General features: G+C 39.1%; 1 protein-coding gene across 4 annotated transcripts in view; it reads right to left on the bottom strand.

Moving 5' to 3' along the window:
* TWSG1 (twisted gastrulation BMP signaling modulator 1) overlaps positions 1–21,943 on the bottom strand; it is a 112,559-nt gene that overhangs the window by 70,430 nt on the left and 20,186 nt on the right. For all 4 annotated transcript variants that reach the window (XM_058438656.1, XM_032152810.2, XM_058438658.1 and 1 more), the window contains exon 3: positions 16,791–16,890. In XM_058438656.1, the coding sequence (XP_058294639.1) occupies positions 16,791–16,890 (100 nt within the window). The remainder of the gene's footprint in view (positions 1–16,790; positions 16,891–21,943) is intronic.

Genomic DNA, 21,943 nt, shown 5'->3' with positions numbered 1-21,943 from the left:
AAACCCAAAGATACAAAGGGCCAGCCGTATATTTATGTGGGTCAGTTTCTGGGCTCTCTGTTATGTTCCTTTCATCTATTTGTCTATTTTTTTTGCCATTACCACACTGTCTTGATTACTGTAGCTTTATAGTAAGTCTTGAAGTCCAATAGTATCAGTCCTCCAACTTTCTTCTCTCCTTCAATATTGTGTTGGCTATTCTGTGTCTTTTGCCTTTCCATATAAACTTTAGAATCAGTTTGTCAATATCCATAAGATAAATTGCTAGGATTTTTATTGCAATTGCATTAAATCTATAGATGAAGGCCAGGTGCGGTGGCTTACGCCTGTAATCCCAGCACTTTGGGAGGCTGAGGCAGGGGATTACTTGAGGTCAGGAGTTCGAAGCCAGCATGGCTAACATGGTGAAACTCTGTCTCTAATAAAAATACAAAAAAATTAGCTGGGCATGGTGGCAGGCGCCTGTAATCCCAGATACTTGGGAGGCTGTGGCAGGAGAATTGCTTCAACCCGGGAGGCAGAGGTTGCAGTGAGCCAAGATCGTGCCACTGTACTCCAGCTTGGGCGAAAGAGTGAGACTCCATCTAAGAAAAAAAGAAAGTCTACAGATGAAGGTGGGAAGAACTGACATCTTGACAGTTGACATCTTGACATGAATCTTCCTATCCATGAACATAGAATATCCCCCATTTATTTAATTCTTTGATTTCATTCATCAGATTATTGTAGTTTTCCTCATACAGACCTTACACATATTTTGTTAGATTTATACCTAAGTATTTGGGGGTGCTAATATAAACAGTATTGTGTTTTCAATTTCAAATTCTGCTGTTCATTGCTGGTATGTAGAACAGCAATTGCTTTTTATATATTAATCTTATATCCTGCAACTTTACTGTAATTGTTTATTCGTTTCAGGAGTATTTTTGGTCAATTCTTTCAGATTTTCTACATAGACAATCATGTCATCTTCATACAAAGATAGTTTTATTTCTTCCTTCCTACTCTGTACACCTTTTATTTCCTTTCCTTGTATTATTGCGTTAGCTAGAACTTCCAGTATGATGTTGAAAAGCAGTGATAAGAGGGGACATCCTTGCCTTGTTCCTGACTATAGTGGGAAAGCTTCCAGTTTCTTACCATTAAGTTTGATGTCAGCTCTAAGTTTCTTGAAGATATTCTTTACCAAGTTGAGAAAGTTTCCCTCTAGTCCTAGTTTGCTGAGAGTTTTTATCATGAATGGGTGTTAGATTTTATTAAATGCTTTTTCTGCATCTATTGATATAATCACGTGTTTTTTTTTTTCTTTTTTAACTTGTTGATGTGATAGATTACATTGCTTAATTTTTTTTTTTTTTTTGAGACAGAGTCTCGCTCTGTCACCCAGGCTGGAGTGCAGTGGCACAATCTTGGCTCACTGCAAGCTCTGCCTCCTGGGTTCACACCATTCTCCTGCCTCAGCCTCCTGAGTAACTGAGACTACAGGCGCCCGCCACCACGCCTGGCTAATTTTTTGTATTTTTAGTAGAGACGGGGTTTCACTGTGTTAGCCAGGATGGTCTCAATCTCCTGACCTCGTGATCCACCCGCATTGGCCTCCCAAAGTGCTGGGATTACAGGTGTGAGCCACTGCACTGCACCCAGCTCACATTGCTTGATTTTTGAATGGTGAACCAGTATGGCATACCTGGGATATATCCCACTTGGTCATAGTGTAAATTTATTTTTATACATTGTTGGATTTGATTTGCTAATATTTTGTTGATAATTTGCCTCTATATTCATGAGAGGTATTGGTCTGTAGTTTTCTTGTAATATCTTTGTCTAATTTGGGTATTAGGACAATGCTAATCTCACAGATTGAGTTGGAAAGAATTCTCTCTGCTTCTGTCTTCTGAAAGAGACTGTAGAGTCTTAGTATTTTTTCCTTAAATGTTTGGTAGAATTTACCAGTAAACCCATTGGGCCTGGTACTTTCTCTTTTAGAAGGTTATTAGTAATTGATTCAATTTATTTAAAAAATAGAGGTTTGAAGTCTTGGGTGAGTTTCTTCTTGTGTGAGTTTTGGCAGATTGTGTCCTTCAAGGAATTGGTCCATTTCACCTAGGTTATCAAATCCGTGGGCAAAGAGTTTTCATAGCACTCTTTTATTGTCCTTTTAATATCTATAGGATCTATAGTGATGTTCTCTTTTTCATTTCTGCTGTTAGTAATTTGTGTCCTCTCTTTTTCTTAACCTAGTTAGAAGACTATTGATTTTACTGAATTGTTTCAAAAAACCAGCTTTTGATTTCGTTGATATTGATTTCCTATTTTCAATTTCATTGATTTTTACTCTAATTTGTATTACTTCTTTTCTTCTGCTTACTTTGGATTGAGTTTGCTCTTCTTTTTCTAGTTTTCTAAAGTTGAAGTTTGGATTATTGGTTTTTAGATCTTTTGTCTTGTCGAATATATACATTCCAATGTTATAAATTCCCCTTAAACCCTTCCCCAAATGAAATTCCCTTTCATTGCATCCCTCAAATTTTGATGTTATGGTTTCATTTTTTATTTAGTACAAAAGGTTTAAATTTCTCTTGAGATTTCTTCTTTCATCCATGTGTTTAGAAGTGTGTTGCTTAATCTTCACATATTTTGGGATTTTCCAATTATCTTTCTGTTATTGATTTTTTATTTAATTCCATTATAGTCTGAGAGCAGACATTGTAGGATTTCTATTCTTTTAAATTTGCTAAGGTGTGTTTTATGGTTCAGAATGTGATCTATCGTGGTGAATGTTTCACATAAGCTTGAGATAACGCTTACATGCTTGGGTATTCTGCTGTTGTGGGATGAAACAGTCAATAGATGTCCATTATAGTCAGCTGATTAATGGTGTTTTTGAGTTCAGACATGTCCCTATTGATTCTCTGCCTCCTGGGTTGAGCGGGGTTGAAGTCTTCAACTATAAGAGTGGATTTCTCCTGCAGTTCTGTTAGTTTTTGCCTCACAGAGTTTTGTTTTTGTTTTGTTTTGAGACAGAGTCTCACTCTGTCACTCAGGTTGGACAGTGCAGTGGCACAAACTCAGCTCACTGCAACCTCTGCCTCTCAGGCTCAAGTAATTCTCATGCCTCAGCCTCCCAAGTAGCTGGGATTATAGGCATGCAGCACTACGCCCAGCTAATTGTTGTATTTTTTTTTTTGTAGAGACAGGGTTTCGCCATGTTGACCAGGCTGGTCTTGAACTCCTGCCCTCAAGTGATCCACCTGCCTCAGCCTCCCAAAGTGGCATGAGCCACTGCACCTGGCCCTGCCTTACATAGTTTAATGCTCTGTTGTTAGGTGCATACACATTAAAGATTGTTATTTCTTTTTGGAGAATTGACCCCTTTATCACTATGTAATGTCCCTCTTTATCTCTGATAACTTTCCTTGCTGTGAAGTCTTCTCCGTCAGAAATGAATATAGCTGTTCTCACTTACATTTGATTAGTGTTACCATGGTATATCTTTCTCCATCCATTCACTTTTAATCTATATGTCTGTATATTTAAAGTGGGTTTCTTGTAGATAACATACAGAAGGGTCTTGTTTTTTGATCCACTCTAACAATCTCTTTTAATTGGTGCATTTAGACCACTGATGTTCAAAATGATTACTAATATAACTGGATTAATATCTATCATATTTGTTACTATCTTCTATTTGTTGCTCTTGTCTTGTGTTCCTATTTTTTTTTTTTTTTTTTTTTTTTGAGACGGAGTCTCGCTCTGTCGCCCAGGCTGGAGTGCAGTGGTGCAATCTTGGCTCACTGCAAGCTCCGCCTCCCAGGTTCACGCCATTCTCCTGCCTCAGCCTCTCTGAGTAGCTGGGACTACAGGCGCCCGCCACCACGCCCGGCTAATTTTTTGTATTTTTTTAAGTAGAGACGGGGTTTCACCGTGGTCTCGATCTCCTGACCTTGTGATCCGCCCGCCTCAGCCTCCCAAAGTGCTGGGATTACAAGTGTGAGCCACCGTGCCCGGCCTTGTGTTCCTATTTTTGTCTTCTACTCTTTTTCTGCCTTTTTGGTTTTAATTGAGCATTTTATTTGATTCCATTTTCTCTTCTTTTTTAAGCTTCTACTTTTTTTAGTGGTTGTCCTGGAGTGTGCAATATACATTTATAATGAATCAAGTTCACATTTGAATAACACCATATCACTTCATGGGTAATGTGAGTACCTTATAATGACAAAATAATCCTAATTCCTCCCTCCTGTCCATGTATCGTTGTTTTCATTCATTTCACTTATATATAAGCAAACATAAGCATATATTATAATGTATATATTATATATAATATATATAAAATATATATATAGACAGTAGTTGTCCCTTATCTGCAGTTTTGCTTTCCAGTTTCAATTACCTGTGATTGACTATCATCTGAAAATATTAAGATATTTTGAGAGAAAGAGACAGAGATCACATTCACATAACTTTTATTACCGTATTATTTTATTTTATTTTAATTTTATTACCATATTATTGCTATAAATTGTTATTATTATTGTTAATCTCTTACTATGCCTAATTTATAAATTAAACTGTATCATAGGAATGTATGTATAGGAAAAAGTATAGTATTTATAGGGTTTGGTACTATCTGTGGTTTCAGGAATTCACTGTGGGCCCTGGAATGTATCTTCCACCGATAAGGGAGGAACTACTGTATATATAAATATATAATATATATACATACATAGGCACACATAATTAAATACATTGTTGCTATTATTTTGAACAAGCTGTCATCTGTTAGATCAATTAAGAATAAAAACGTTGGCCAGGTGCGATGGCTCACAGCTGTAGCCCCAGCACTTTCGGAGGCCAAGGAGGGCGGATCATGAGGTCAGGAGTTTGAGACCAGTCTGGCCAACATAGTGAAACCCTGTATCTACTAAAAATACAAAAAATTAGCCGAGTGTGGTGATGTGCACCTGTAATCCCAGCTACTCAGGAGGCTGAGGCAGGAGAATCACGTGAACCGGGGAGGCGGAGGTTGCAGTGAGCCGAGACTGAGCCACTGCACTCCAGCCCGGGCGACAGTGCGAGACTCCGTCTCAAAAAAAAAAAAAAAAAAGAAAGAATAAAAATGTTTCACTTTATCTTCACTTATTCTTTGTGTGTTCATTGCTACTGGAGTAGGACTTCTTTTTAAAATGTCTTCTAAAAAGGCAGAGAATATATAGGAAATATACTACAAGCAACTTCAAAGTTCTTTTTAGGATAAGGAAGGCAAACTATGTATATAAGTGATTTATAGGCTGGGCGCAGTAGCTCATGCCTGTAATCCCAGGACTTTGGGAGGCCAAGGCAGGCGGATCACGAGGTCAGGAGTTTGAGACCAGCCTGGCCAACATGGTGAAACCCTGTCTCTACTAAAAATACAAAAATTAGCCAGGCGTGGTGGCACGTGCCTGTAGTCCTAGCTACTCAGGAGGATGAGGCAGGAGAATAGTTTGAACCCAGGAGGCAGAGGCTGCAGTAAGCCATGATCACACCATTGCACTCCAGCCTGGGCGACAGGGCGAGACTCCATCTCAAAAAAAAAAAAAAAAAAAAAAAGTGATTTCTAAAATCCTTTAAATCAATGCAGTTTCTTTGCTTTGGCTGAGACTCTCATTTAAGGTCATATATAAATACTAAAAACAAAAAGTAACTTCTAAATATTCATAATGCAATCTTAAACCTGCTTTTGTGGCAACTTAAGGGACTTTTATGAGCAATTTTAAAGTATAGGGTCAATCTGTCATTTCTAAAAGTGAGGGAAGTTACATCAATCTAATAGGCCCAATGGGTATCACACAAAAGGGATTTTTTTTTTTTTTAAGTTTAATCTGGAGTAAAGGTACTGCTATTCAATTTCTCAGAGAAACACCTCAGAGTTAAGTGATTATTATTCCATTTTGGCTACTTAGAGAAAAATCTCCTTAACTTAAAAAATGAACAGTTACCTAACATAGCTTTTTTTGGAAGAAAAAGTTTATTGAAATTGTTCCTGAATATTATGCTATGGCTCATATTTCATACAACTCACAATTTTGATGGGCTCAAAGCAGAAAAGGATACTTAAATGAATGTCCTTGAAGAAAATTCACTCTAAGGAAGAAGCTACTATTACTAGTAGAAAACATCTGTGGCTAGAGTTAATTTTGGAATTAGGTCCTGTGCTATTTGACCCAATGGATACATTACATTGTTTCCTTTTTTATCAGTTTTCTGAATCAATGTATCAGCCTAAATGACTCTAGTCTTTGGTGTCTTTAAGTACTTATTGGGTAACAACTGCAAACATCTAGACCAAACAAACATCTTTGGCAAAATAAAACCCAACAAAAAAGCACATAAGGCATTATCCTTTGGCATACCAATTCTGGTATATGTGTTCAGTGAAATTCAACACTGACAATGGTTGAATTTGGGAAGGGATTGTAAAGTGATCACGATGTATCTAAAACTAGGTAGAGGAAAATACAGAAAGCACCACGACATTGGTCTGGACAATGATTTTTTTTTTTTTTTTTTTTTTAGATGGAGTCTCACTTCATCGCCAGGCTGGAGTGCAGTGGCACGATCTTGGCTCACTGCAACCTCCGCCTCCTGGGTTGAAGCAATTCTCCTGCCTCAGCCTCCCAAGTAGCTGGGACTATAGGCACACACCACTGCACCCAGCTAATTTTTGTATTTTTAGTAGAGACGGGGTTTCACCATGTTGGCCAGGATGGTCTTGAATCTCTTGACCTCATGATCCGCCCACCTCAGCCTCCCAAAATGCTGGTATTACAGGTGTGAGCCACTGTGCCTGGTTGGACAATGATTCTTTGGGACATGAATCCAAAAGCACAGGGAACAAAAGCAAAAACAGACAAATGGAATTACCTCAAAGTAAAAAGCTTCTGCACAGTCAAGGAAACAATCAATATAGTGAAGACACAATCTACAGAATGGGAAAAAATATTTGCAAACCATACATTTGATAAGCGGTTAATATCAAAAATATGTAAGGAACTCAGGGGGCTGGGCATGGTGGCTCATGCCTGTAATCCCAGTGCTTTGGGAGGCTGAGGTGGGAAGATCACTTGAGGTCAGGAGTTTGAGATGAGGCTGGGCAGCATAGAGAGATCCCATTGCTACAAAAATTAAAAAGTAAGCTGGGTATGGTGGTGTGCACACTCCAGCCTGGGAAATGGAAGAAGACCCTGTCTCAAAGCAAAAAAAAGGAACTCAAACAACCTAACAGTGAGAAAACAAATAATCCAATATTAAAAAATGGGCAAAGGGCCCAGGTGCGGTGGCTCATGCCTGTAATCCCAGCATTTGGGAAGCCAAGGTGGGCGTATCATGAGGTCAGGAGTTTGATACCAGCCTGGCCAACATGGTGAAACCCCGTCTCTACTAAAAATACAAAAATTAGCCGGGCGTGGTGGCGGGCACCTGTAATCCCAACTACTTGGGAGGCTGAGGCATGTGAATTGCTTGAACCTGGGAGGTGGAGGCTGCAGTGAGCCAAGATCGTGCCATTGTACTCTAGCCTGGGTGACAGAGCAAGACTCCGACTCAAAAAAAAAGGGCAAAGGATCAGAATAGACATTTCTCAAAAGAAGACATATAAATGGCTAACAGATATATGCTGTATATGTAAAAATGCTCAAAATCGCTAATCATCAAAGCAATACAAATTTTTTATTTATTTATTTGTTTGTTTGTTTGTTTGTTTTGAGACACAGTCTCACTCTGTTGCCCAGGCTGGAGTGCAATGGCACTACCTTGGCTCACTGCAAACTCTGCTGCCTCACTGCAATTCTCGTGCCTCAGCCTCCTGAGTAGCTGGGATTACAAGTGTGTGCCACCACACTCAGCTAATTTTTTTTTTTTGAGACAGAGTCTTGCTCTGTTGCCCAGGCTGGAGTACAGTTGCATGATCTCGGCTCACTGCAAACTGCATCTCCCAGACTCAAGTGATTCTCCTGCCTCAGCCTCCTGAGTAGCTGGGACTGCAGGTGTGTGCCACCATGCCCAGCTAATTTTTGTATTTTTAGTAGAGACGGAGTTTCACCATGTTCACCAGCCTGGTCTCAAACTCCTGACCTCAGGTGATCTGCCCTCCTTGGCCTCCCAAAGTGCTGGGATAACAGGCGTGAGCCGCCGTGCCCAGCCAATTTTTGTATTTTTAATAGAGATGGGGTTTCACTATGTTGGCCAGCCTGATCTTGAACTCCTGACCTCAAGTGATCTACCTGCCTCAGCCTCCCAAAGTGCTGGAATTACAGACGTGAGCCACTACACACAGCCCAAAGCAATACAAATTAAAACCACAATAATGGCCAGGTGTGATGGCTCATGCTTGTAATCCCAGCACTCTGGGAGGCTGAGGCGAGTAGATCATGAGGTCAAGAGTTCAAGACCAACCTGGCCAAGATGGTGAAACCCTATCTCTACTAAAAATACAAAAAAATTAGCCAGGCATGGTGGCAGGCACCTGTAATCTCAACTACTTGGGAGGCTGAGGCAGAGAATTGCTTGAATCCAGGAGGCGGAGGGTGCAGTGAGCCAAGATCATGCCACTGCACTCCAGCCTGGGTGACAGAGTGAGGTTCCATCTCAAAAACAAAACAAAAAAAACCAAAAAAAACACTACAATAAGATATTACCTCATACCTTTTAGAAGGGCCATTATAAAAAAGATGAAAGGCAATAAGTGTTGGAGAGGGAGGGCATGGAGAAAAGGGAATCCTTGCACACTGTTGGTGGGAATGTAAATTAGTACAACCATTATGGAGAACAGTATGGAGGTTCCTAAAAAAATTAAAAATAGAACTAGCTCAGTATGTCAAAGAGATATTTGCACCCTCATGTTCCCTGCAGCATTATTCACAATAGTCAAGACAGAGAATCAACCTAATTGTCCAAAAATGGATAAGGAAAATGTGGTATATATGTACAATGTGGTATATTTATACAATATAAAATACAATTCCACTTTATATACAATGGAATACTATTCAGCCTTAAAAAAAAAAAAAGGAAATCCTATCAGTGGCCCCCAACCTTTTTGGCACCAGGACTGGTTTCGGGATGAAACTGTTCCACCTCAGATCATCAGGCATTAGATTCTCATAAGGAGCATGCAACTGAGACCCCTTGTATGTGCAGTTCACAATAGGGTTCGAGCTCCTGTAAGAATCCAATACTGCCACTGACCTGACAGGAGACGGAGCTCAGGCGGTGACGCTCACTTGCCTGGTGTTCACCTCCTGCTATGTGGCCCGGTTCCTAAGAGGCAGTGGACTGTTACTGGTCCATGGCTCAGGGGTTGGGGACCCCGATTTACAACAACATGGATGAACCTGGAGGACATTATGTTAAGTAAAATAAGCCAGACACAGAAAGGCAAATACCATATGATTTCACTTATATGTGGAATCTAAAAAAGTTGAACTCATAGAAGCTGTGAGCAGAATGGTTACCAGGAGCTGAGGGAAAGGGGAGGTGTCCATCAAATAATGCAAAATTTCAGTTAGATAGAAATAATAAATTCAAGAGATCTATTGTACAACATGGTGACTATAGCTAATAACAATGTATTATATTCTTGAAAATTGCTGGCTGGGCACAGTGGCTCACACCTGTAATCCCAGCACTTTGGGAAGCCAAGGCGGGAGGATTACTTGTGTCCAGGAGTTCAAGACCAGTCTGGATAACACATTGAGACCCCATCTCTACAAAAAATTTAAAAATTAGCCAGGCATGGTAGCATAGTCCTAGCTACTCAGGAGGCTGAGGTGGGAAGATCACTTGAGCTCAGGAGGTTGAGGCTGCAGTGAGGTGTGATAGCATCACTGCACTCCAGCCTGGGTGACAGAGACCCTATCTCAAGAAAAAATAAAAAAGAAAATTGCTAAGAGAGTAGATATTAAATGTTCTCACTATACACAGAAAAGGTGAGGTAATGTATGTTAATTAGCTCTATGTAGCCATTCCACAATGTATACGTATTTCAAAATAACCTGTTGCACTGGGTAAATATATACAATTTTTGTCAATTAAAATTAATAATAATAAATGATGTATCTAAATAATTTGCATAGTTTTTCTTAAAACAAAAAATAGAAAATTTGAACTCCTAGCACTATTTATTCCTTAATATTAGAAAAGTAACGTGTTAAGAGTGAAGCAAGACAGAAATCCATTCTATGCAGGAACCAACAGATCTACCTGGATCTGACCTGAGATACAAGAGAGAGTCATAACGAAAAACCTGGATGTTCCAAAAGGAAGATGCCAAGACCCGTCAAGGTTAGTACTGGAACTGTAGCCCTGAGTTCAAAGTCAGAGTTCAAGGAATTTGCCTAACAAAGAGCAGGATTAAAGAAGAAACATTTGATCCACTAGGTGGTAGAGCCTGTCCCAGGGTTGTGTTCCCAGTGCAGAGCTGTCTGATCCTGTTTTCCTGGGTTTTGCAGGCACTGTGCCCGTTGCCTGACACCACCCACCTTTTCTGGCTCTTTCCCTGTGCCCCTTTCTTCCATTCACCACAGCGACATCTAGGATCTATGAGTTGGTGTGGCAAAATGAGCCAAGCTGTGGTTGCTAAGCAGGTTTTCAACAGGCTTCCCAGCCTGGTCTTGGAGCTTATGATGCTTCCAATTTATTAAGTATAACAAATGATCTTGTACTATAAAGAATATGCTATCTCTAGATCAACATTATACAAACAGTGTACCACTGAATTATAGTGCTCCACGACATGCTAAACAGGTGGTTCAAGATGAAAAAGTTCATGCTTGCCATGTTTTATGTATCGGTACAAGTTATTAAATTTTTCTTTTATTTTTTTGAAACAGGGTCTTGATCTGTCGCCCAGGCTGGAAGTGCAGGGGTGCAGTTATAGCTCACTACAGCCTCAAACTCCTGGACTCAAGTGATCCTCCTGTCTCAGCCCTCCAAGTAGCTAGGACTACAGGCATGCATCATTAAGCCCAGTCAATTTTTTGTTTTTTATTTTGTAGAGACAGAGTCTCCCTATGTCGCCCAGGCTGATCTTGAACTCCTGGGCTCATGCGATCCTCCCACCTAGGCCTCCCAAAGTGCTGGGATTACAGGTGTGAGCCTCTGTGCCTGGCCTAGTTTTTTTCTTTTCTTTTCTTTTCTTTTTATTTTTTTTGAGTTAAAGTCTCACTCTGCCGCCTAGGCTGGACTGCAGTGACTCAGACATGGCTCAGTACAGCCTGAACCTCCTGGGCTCAAGTGATTCTCCTGCCACAGCCCCCGCCCCCACTCAAGTAGCTGGGACTACAGGCACATGCCACCCAAGCACAGCTACATTCTGTATTTTTTGTAGAGATGGGGTTTTGCCATGTTACCTAGGTTGGTCTCAAACTTAAGTGATCCTCCTGCCTTGGCCTCCCAGAGTGCTGGGATTATAGGCACAAGCAACTGCGCTCAGGCAATTTTTTCTTATAATTTAACATTTCCCATAGAATTCAACATTTATTTATTTATTAAAAAAAATTTTTTTAGAGATAGGGTCCTTACTCTGTTGCCCAGGCTGGAGTGCTATGGTGCCATCAGAGCTCACTGCAGCCTTGACCTCCTGGGCTTAGTAATCCTCCTGCCTTAACCTCCCAAGTAGCTGGGACCATATGTACATGCCACCACACCCAACTAATTAATTTTTATTTTTTGTAAAGATGGGGTCTCCTAATGTTGCCTAGGCTGGTCTTGAACTCCTGGGCTCAAGTGATCCTCCTGCTGTGGCCTCCCACCGTGCTGGAATTACAGGAATGAGCCATCATGCTTAGCCAGAATCCAACTTTTAATGCACATTAAACATGAATCAAAAGTTACAATGTCTTAATGCCATTAAAGAGTCTATTATTAAATCATTCATCATTTCATGTTGTTCTAAAATGTATTTCAAGCTACTATGTAGTAATGTAGGATTCCATTTACATTATAGAGAAAAATTCCAGCTAATAACTGCAGAAGTAATGATAAAAATAGAAAATCATTGTTCTACAACTTTTTTCTTCTTCTTCATTTTTTTTTCTTTTTTGAGACAATCTCGCTCTGTCACCCAGACTGGAGTGCAGTGGCACGATCTCGGCTCACTGCAACCTCTGCCTTCCGGGTTCAAGCGATTCTCCTGCCTCAGCCTCCCTTGTAGCTGGGATTACAGGTGCCTACCACCACACCTGGCTAATTTTTGTATTTTTAGTAGCGACGGGGTTTCGTCATGTTGGCTAGGCTGGTCTCGAATTCCTGACTTAAGGTGATTCGCCCCCTCTTGGCCTCCCAAAGTGCTGGGATTATATGTGTGAGCCACCACACCTGGCTGTTTTACAACTTCTAATGAAGTAGCTGACTCAGGCAATGGTCATCAAGAAGGGGTGAAATTACCGGGTGAAAGGCTGATGGGGACCTTTATCACAAAGGGATCAGACTTTCACCATCGGAACTCATGGGATCAATTTTAGCATTACTAAAAGCAGGACGTCTGGATATTGTTTGCCTTTGTGTACACTGTACCACTGTTCCCTCCTCCCAAAAACTGAACCTCAATCTAATCAAGCCTTTATATCTAACTTCCAGCCTACAGGAAACAGAAAAGACCAACTAACAAGTTAAATAACCAAAAGAAGCAATCAGCCAAATCCAGAATGTGGTTTATTTTGAAGAAACCAATCATGACTGACTAGTTTCTTCAAAAAGCCAATGGAATATTAAAGGATGGGAGAGAGGGGGAGGAGAAACTGTTTTAGAATAAAAGAAACTTAAGAAATCTAACAACCAAATATAGTGAGTAATCTTTGTTGGATCTTGATTTGAGTAAAACAACTGTAAAAAAACATTTAGTCAATCAGCGAAATCTAAGTATGATCTGAGTGGTATTAGACGATATTAAAGAAGTACTGTTAAATGGCTGGGTGCGGTGGCTCACACATGTAATCCCAGCAATTTGGGAGGCTGAGGAGGGCAGATCACTTGAGGTCAGCAGTTCGAGACCAGCCTGGCCAACATGGTGAAACCCCATCCGTACAAAAAAATACAAAAAATTATCTAGATATGGTGGCATGCATCTGTAGTCCCAGCTACCCGGGAGGCTGAGGCAGGAGAATCACTTGAACCCAGGAGGTGGAGGCTGCAGTGAGCCAAGATTGCGCCAGTGCACTCCAGCCTGGGCGAGACAGCAAAACTCTGCCTCAAAAATAAAAATAAAAATAAAATAAAGATGTGCTGTTAATTACATAAGGCATAGTAATGACATTGTGTTATGTAAAAATACTCTTTTTTTGAGATGTATAACTAAAGGACTTCAGGGATAATGGTGAAATGATTTACTTTGTAATACCTAAGCAAAACAAAAAGGTTGTGGGGGAAGATAGAGACACATACCAACAAACAGATGAATGGATGAAACAAGTCTGGCAATATATTAATGACTATTGGAACAGGCAGTACGTATAGCAGATCACTGTACTCTCTATTTTTGTGTACATTTGGAAAAGTAAAAACAGTAAAAAAGAAAAAAGAGCTTGTGGATCTAGGATCCAAAACCCACAGGATTTCAGGAATATGTTGGACAGCAAAGATTAAAATCAACTATGGTGGTTATTCTTACCTTAAGAAAAAATCAGAAAAGAAAAGCTCTTATACAAGGGAGCCACAGGGGAAAGTTTCCTAGAGAAAGTATGTGCTGAAGTCCACAGAATGAGAGAGGAAAGGAAGGCTGCACTCTAATTTGGGTTCTCTCAGAGGTCTGTGCCCCACCCATGAAAAGTATGGGGACTATTTCAACTTAGGAAGGAGGAGCAGCCGCAGGTTTGCAAAGGATGTTAAGAGAGCCTAATTTGGAAGAGAGCTGCCTACAAGGAGGAGGATTGCTGTATAAATAGAACTGGAATATCTCAATTTTATCCTAGAAAGTAGAAAGATTAACTTAATTTAAAATGAAAGATAAAGTTACATTATGAACTTACTCAAAGTTTAAAACTGGACATCCAACCCTTAAAGGTAAATAAGCTTTTTTTAAAAAAATGAGAACTAGCCTGGAAGCATACCAGTTGCTTCTAAAATTGTAGAGATATGAGCATGTATAATTATTCTTTCTCAGTGGAAAGAAATGCAGAACTCTCTTCCTAAAAGAAGATGCTGAACAGCACTGTCATCATGGTGTGATGGTTAAGACACATACATATATAACACACATACACTCACATTCATTCACTTGCACAAACACTCTCACACACAGACATACACATTATTTTAGGCAACGCTATTAATAAAAGTTCATTTGTGTATTGTGGCATCCATGTTTAAATTAAATTCTTATGTGTGAGGCTAGGCACATTGGCTCATGCCTGTAATCCCAGCACTTTGGGAGGCTGAGGCGGGTGGATCACTTGAGCCCAGGAGTTTGAGACCAGCCTGGGCAACATGGCGAAACCCTGTCTCCACCAAAACTACAAAAATCAGCTGGGTGTTGTGGCTCATGCCTGCAGTCCCACCTACTTGGGAGGCTGAGGCAGGAGGACTGCTTGAGCCCAGGATGTTGAGCCTGCAGTGAGCCATGATCACACCGCTGCACTCCAGCCTAGGCAACATAGCAAGACCCTGTCTCAAAAAAAAATCTTATGTGTGTGTATCAGAGATTAAGATGACTATTTCCTCTTTTTTAGTTTCACTGTACATATTAAATTAATATACAGTTAATGACCTAAAATAATTCAAAGCTAGCTATTAGAGATACCAAGATGAATGTAAGAGGACAGAGGAAAAGATACTTCTGCCCCCATTCTCTCAGAATTCACTACAAAACACTAAAGAAAAACAAGAAATGGAAACACTAACTCTATCTGTGGAGAACCTAAGAGCTAAAGGTACCTGACTGAGCAGAGTCTTCACACAGGCCATGCACCCCACAGAACCCTGGGGAGACTCAGGAGCTGGAGGCCCAGTGTGGCAGAGGCAAGCCTATTCTGTGGGGTAGTTACACCTTCAGGTCCCTGTCTCTTCTTCCACAACTGTAGGAGATGAGAGAGTTATTCTTTAGAGAAATTAAACCAAAGAGGCCCTGGACTGGGAACGCCAAAAATGGCAAAGGGTAGAGATGAGTATGGGAAAAAAACAAGGAAAGTAAATAAAAGTATGCTTACTGTTTACTGTGACCTCAGCCCTCAGGTTCCCAGAACATTTGCAGCCTGGCATACTGCCCCTTACCCCAGCCTCAACCTCAGCAGGAAACCAGGAGATCTTTCTCTAGAAAAAATGTGCAACCGGGAAAGATCTATAGACGTGAAATAGAGGGCTCGTCAGTGAAAAAGGCAGTTCATCCTCCAACCACCTTTTCGTGAGGCAAACTAGATTCCATGCCCTGTCAATGAATTAAGTACTCCCAGTCCGTTTTGGAGTACCTAAATTCTACAAAGGAATAGACAGCCAAGGGTCACCAGACACCTGAGAAAATGGAAACCATGCAAGGAATAGAAGGAAAAAACTCAACAGCAACCACAAAACTGTACAATTAAGAATCCCAGAAAGATAAGAAAAATATGTTACATATAAAACAAGAACAGTATGTTCCTCAAAAAATGACAATCAGAGAAGGGCTCTTGGAAATTAAAAAAGGAAGTAAAATTTAAAAATTAATACAAGGGTGAAAAGATTAGGAAATCTCTGAAGAAGTACACCCAAAATACAGAAAGACACATAATGAGATAACTCATTTAATTAATTAGTGCTTACATTATTATGCATCAAATGAGTATATAATATTATTAATTCATTAGAGTGATTATTAAGGTAAATACTGATTTCACTAGAAGGAGTGATAAAATCACACTGGGAAGATTAAGAGATAAGAGAACTAAATGCTTGTCTACCATAAGAGGAAGTCAACTGATAGTTTCTAAAATCAAAGAATCAAGAGAGTAGTATAGGGTGATTATTCCGAATTATGGAAGCAGTGCAACGCTGAAAAGTTGAAAGTGGTAGTCTCTGGGCATAGGATCAAAGGCTTGGAAAGAAGTGAGATGGGATTGTTTTGGTACTATGTGACTTAAAAAGTATATGCATATAGCCTATTTCGATAAAGGATAATGTAAAAAAGATCAATATGATGATATTCCTGTTCTTAAGGGGTTGATACTCTGTTGAAAAAACATGCAAAACAACAATTATAGGACCATGCAATAAATGATCTCTCAGAAGCATAGAGGATCCTCTATCTCAGTCAAATAAGGAAGGTTTCCAAGGAAAGGGGATACTTGAACTGGGGTTTCAAAAGTTAAAAATGAGTTAACAGGTCAGAGAAGGGCTGACAGGTGTTTCTTCCTACATATGTAAGTTTTCTTTCTAACACACAAATGACAGCATTCTATAAACATAATTTTGAACCTGCCTTTTTTTACTTAACACATCTTGGAGAATGTTTCTTCTTATAAAACCTACTTCTTATTAAAAACAAAACAAAATGCTGCTGCTTATAAAAAATTCAACAGTATAAAAACCTTCAAAATAAAAAGTTAAACATTCTGCCTTGGCCCCCCACTCCTACTTCCCAAGGATAAGCACTTTTAAATACATGTATAGGTAAATACTACTGAATACAATTGAATGTAAAAATACAATGTTCTGTATGTTTACTGTATCTCACACACATACTTGTTTATGCGCATAAATTACATTTATATTCCTTAAAGTCTCTTAAAGCCAAGGATTTTGTGATAAGAAATATTAAGAAGTCTCTCTTGGTATCAACTTACCAACACAGTCACAGCACTCGTCCCAAAGGGCCCCAAGACACAGCATGCACTCCTTACAGCAGGAGCAATTGCCTTCTCCCGGCCGGCACTGGCAGAGCTCCTAGAAACAAGACAGATGATCAACTTCAAATTCCAAATAATTATATATAAAACTGCTACTTTTTAAGCAAAAAACCCTGTCATATTTGTATTTACAGTAATGTATTCTTGACATAATTTTTTATTCAACATTATTTTATTCAACATTATTAACTATTCATCAGAACATAAATATCTACAATGTCACATAGATTTTTTTTTGGACACATGCAGTGAACATACTTTGAATGCTTTCACCTTATTTTGAAATAAGGAAAATATTTTATTTTATAACCCATAACTTGACTACCCACACCACCTCAACGAATAATTTAGTACAAGAACAAAACCTGCTTCTCAGTTATTATATTCATTGTCCAAATTTAAAAAAATAGCCAACTTGTAGGGTTTCTCAGTATGTAAAATGTGAGTAAAAGAACTTTGGAAATTCTATTTTTACTGTTCCATGATACAGAAAACAGTGTGCTCGGTATGGTACATTATTTACAAAGAAGGTGGCAATTATTCCCCTCTCTAGGTCTCCCCTCTTTGCAATGTAGCTTCGCATCTCCTCTGATCAAAGGACAGGGTCAATTTCTAGACCTCTTGAATTTAGGTGATCCTGAGATTCACTCTGGTCAACAGAGTTTGGTGGACATGACATTATGTCATTTCTGAGTTTAGACCTCAAGAAGCCTTGAGTGCATCCACACTTTCTCTTGGAACTTTGCCCAGCTGCCATATGAAGCCAGGATATGGCCATGTGGACAAGTCAGTCCACCTGGGGCCATCCTAGATCAGCCAGCTTCCAACCAACCAGCAGCTGCCAACAGACACGGGAATAAGGCCAGAAAACCACCCAGCTGATCCAGGCTCAAACTGTCAACCCACAGAAACAAGAGTTAAATAAATGGCTATTGTTTTAACCCACTAAACTTTAGGGTGGTTTGTTATTCCACAAGAGCTAAGATAGCTTGCTCTGTACATGAAGTCCTAAAGCAATTCCTTTAGCACTTGCCCCTGCCCTCCCCTTGCCACCAGACTGCCAGTCCTGAACAAACCCAACTGAAATGGAAATTCCGTAGCCACCGCTGATTACTTGCTTTCCCTGGTTTAAGATACCATATATATTTATAAGAAAAACATTAATATTTTATTATTTTGGTGGAAATAACTTATGACAAAACTGATTTTACTCTCAGGCTTAGAAGGAACTTCACAGGTCAATAAAACCATCCCTCCACCTAACACCTGAATCGCTTCTATAGTGTTCCATCAACATATGGCCATTGCAGCCCACAGCTGACAAGGAACTTAATAATCCAAAGTAGCCGGTCCTAATCTTACAAAGTTTTAAGTGTTTTCTTTTGTTGAACTGAAGGCTGATTCCCAGAAGCCTGCTCCTTAAGACTCCCCTCCTCCAAATACAATTTCTCTTCAACAAAGCCATTCTAATTTTTCATGGCACCTGCACTGGACAGTTTGGAATGTCTGCCCTGATTGGCTGCCACCTGCCTTTGATTCCCACCCTGTCTGTCTGCAGCTCTGTTTTGAACTATATGACCTTTCTTCTCTCTGGCTACAAACAATTGGAACACAAGTAAAAAACAGACTGTAGCTGGTCAATCAGATTGTCTTCCAAGATTTTGGAAGTAAGACACAGATAATTGTCAATCTCTGTTAGGAATTTGAACTAGGGGATCATACAAAGCTGGTGCTGGGGAGGCCATTTCAAAATAACAGGTAAAAAATTATCCTGTGGCCCCCCATTCCTACTTTCCAAAGATAAGCACCATGACATTCATGGTCACAAGGAGAGGAGAAGGGAGGGAAGACGCCATTCTGATTCCTAATAATGCTCTAGTTCTTGGTTCTAGTCCTTTGCAGCCAGCGGCACTTCCTGTTCTTAGAGATACTGTTATCAGTTGGAGATATTCTTCATTGAGATATTCATATCAATTGGAGTAGGCTTTATTTATTTCCAACCAAAAAAGCCCTGTTTAAAACAAAATGATTTCTATTTTTATTCCCCCATGTCCTCATTTTAGATCAAATACTCCCATGGTTTCTTCACTTGTTCCCCATGACATGATGTTAACCCTGCCATTAGCTTTGTCATTAGGTGAAAGTGTGGTAATCCTAAATCATTATCATCCCCATCGCCCCCCTCCTTCCCTGCTCCTCCTCCTTATCGCATAATGTAACTAGCCAAGGAGAAAATCCTGCTTACCTCCTTGATTGTGAACACTAGTTTTTAAAATTAAAGAAGCCTAAAATTTGTTTGTTTGGGGTAGCAATATGCTGTCAGCAACTGTGCTACTTTCAAACCATTCCAACAAATCATTTCAGTAAGATTTTAAAAATCTGAGACCTAATGGAATGCTACTGATATGCGTGTTTTTAAAAATTAACTAGTGCAATGTAACTATTATTTCTCATTTCTGTACCTCAATACTGTGCTTTTAAAATGTAAACACAGATAATATTTATCCCTATTAAATCATCTTATTATATTTCTACACTATTAGAGTCAGCCCATTATTCTAATATGACATTTTTTGCAGCGCTGATTTTAATTCCTTGGGTTTTGTTGTTGTTTTTTGTCTCCAAAAGTCCCCTTGCTAATTATACAGCACTTTCAAGAATCGACACTTGTGCTATTTTCTAACTAATTCATTAGTTTGATATAAGTGTATATGTGTGACCTAATATATGCACATTGTAGTATTTTAGCACTGCAGAATTTTGTACGCTCAGGCTGCATTCATGTGACATAGACATTAGGTAACTTTGCTGGGCCTATTAGAAAGAGAGAGACTGAAAGGGCAGAGACTTAAAGTATAGCTGCTTCATCACAAAACTGGTGATGCCTGATTCAGACAAGCTCAGACTTAGTTGGAAATGTAGAAAACAGAGTTGCCAACGCTACACTTTGTCTTTGGAGTAAGAGAACATTTTCTGAGTATACACTTTTTAGAAACAGCATCAGATAAGAATACTAACAATCTTTTTTATTTTTTTTTAGATTTATAAAGGTTAGCACTTAGTCACAAGAAATAAAGCTTTTAAAAAAATTTTAATTTACTTTATATGTAGAAAATATCCTTTTACTATCTTAGTTGCTTATACAGGTTGAGTATTCCTTATCTGAAATGCTGGGTACCAAAAGTGTTTTGGATTTTGAGTTTATTTGGATTTTGTAATATTTGCATTATACCAGTTGAGCATCCCATATCCAAAAATCTAAAGTCTTTCAACGAGCATTTCCTTTGATGTCATGTCAATGCTCAGAAAGTTTCTGATTTTGGAGCATTCTGGATTTCAGATTTTTGGATTTGAAATGCTCAACCTGTATTTATATTAGTAACTAAACTAACTCAGGAGAAACAAATTAGAAAAGTAACAAATTTATTCAAAGAATATAGTCTCTCCTTTTTCTGCAGCTTCCAAATGGTAGCTTGCTAAATGAATTACTGTATATTATGCCAAATAATTTTTTTAAATGAATGTCAATTTAATGGTTCCCATTAGAGAAATCTGAGTCTGTGAAGCATTCATTATGCCTTTTACTGTCAGGTATTTGTGAGGTGTTTTAAACTAGAATGAAAAGGTGGGTGAGAATGAGATGACTGCAAACAAATGGAAAGTTAAAACTAACAGCCTATTTAAAAGTTGCTTGAACTTGTCCAGGTTATCTAGCTCTGAAGATTAAATGTATTTCACACCCTCTTAATAGATGCCTGTCCTGCACTTTTACATACTGGTGTAAGAGAGTAATATGCTGTAGTCATATGCTTACTGCTTTATAATTTAGTGATAGAATACAACGTGAAAAGCTATGGTAAGGAGAAACAAGAGGGAAACGACAGAGATAAGCTTTCATTACTGTACAGTTAAAGAGACAAAAATCCAGTTTAAGACTTTAATGGTAAAAACTACTATTAAAACTTGTTGGACACCAAACAACAATATCCTGGCTAATATTTTTCTTTCTTTCTACCTTACTACAGAAAAGACTAAAAAACCATTGTCTTAATAAAGCAGAAATTTAATCACCATAAATTAAGAAATGTTCATAATTGGGTAAATGAGCCTCCACATACATCAAATACTCTCTATTCTTCATAACTCATGTCAGCATTCTTTTTAGGAGATTGGCAAAATAAGAAAAACAAGCTCCTCAAACCCACCTTTTGAAAACGGAGTTTGTGCCTGAAAACAGCATTTGTGCCTTTCCCATTTTCAAAAACACACCTCTTACTTTTCAGGAGAAATATAATAGGCAAATTTAATAGATGGCATTTAAAATCTTACCGCAAATCAAGAGAGCAAAAATATGTCTACTCTATGACTACTGTTTTTAAGTCAAGAAACAAATTGAAACAATGAATTTCCACATGCAAATAATTATAAATAGCAGCTTTATGAAGCTCATCAATTAATTCATTCTTTTCTATTCATTCTACATGCCCTTAAAAATCACATTATTGAATAATGTTTGGTTGTGAACATATTTAGAAATGTATAATATTTCTAACAGCAAGCAAGCTGCGGTTAGGATGAATGTTTCTAAATAAACATTTGTAAAGTGCTTTGAACTCAAGTATTGAAAATACAAAAGAAAAAACAACTCACAACAACTCTCTGTGATGAAACAAGGATTACAGAAAAACATAAAAACTGCCCCATTTAAATCAAGCAGAATCTGTTCTTCAGAATACTTAAAAAGAAAATTTTAGGCCGGGTGTGGTGGCTCACACCTGTAATCCAGCACTTTGGGAGGCCGAGGCGGGCGGATCACAAGGTCAGGAGATCGAGACCATCCTGGCTAACACAGTGAAACCCCGTCTCTACCAAAAAATACAAAAAATTAGCTGGGCATGGTGGCAGGCGCCTGTAGTCCCAGCTACTCAGGAGGCTGAGGCAGGAGAATGGCGTGAACCCAGGATGTGGAGTTTGCAGTGAGCCGAGATGGGGCCACTGCACTCCAGCCTGGACAACAGAGTGAGACTCTGTCTCAAAAAAAAAAAAGAAAAACTTTACCCTTAGCTGTTTCAGTTACAAGAACACATGTC

The sequence above is a fragment of the Hylobates moloch genome, unplaced genomic scaffold (genome assembly GCF_009828535.3).
Source record: "Hylobates moloch isolate HMO894 unplaced genomic scaffold, HMol_V3 SCAFFOLD_5, whole genome shotgun sequence".
Taxonomy (NCBI): Eukaryota; Metazoa; Chordata; class Mammalia; order Primates; family Hylobatidae; genus Hylobates; species Hylobates moloch.
This window is presented reverse-complemented; position numbering and strand designations above follow the sequence as displayed.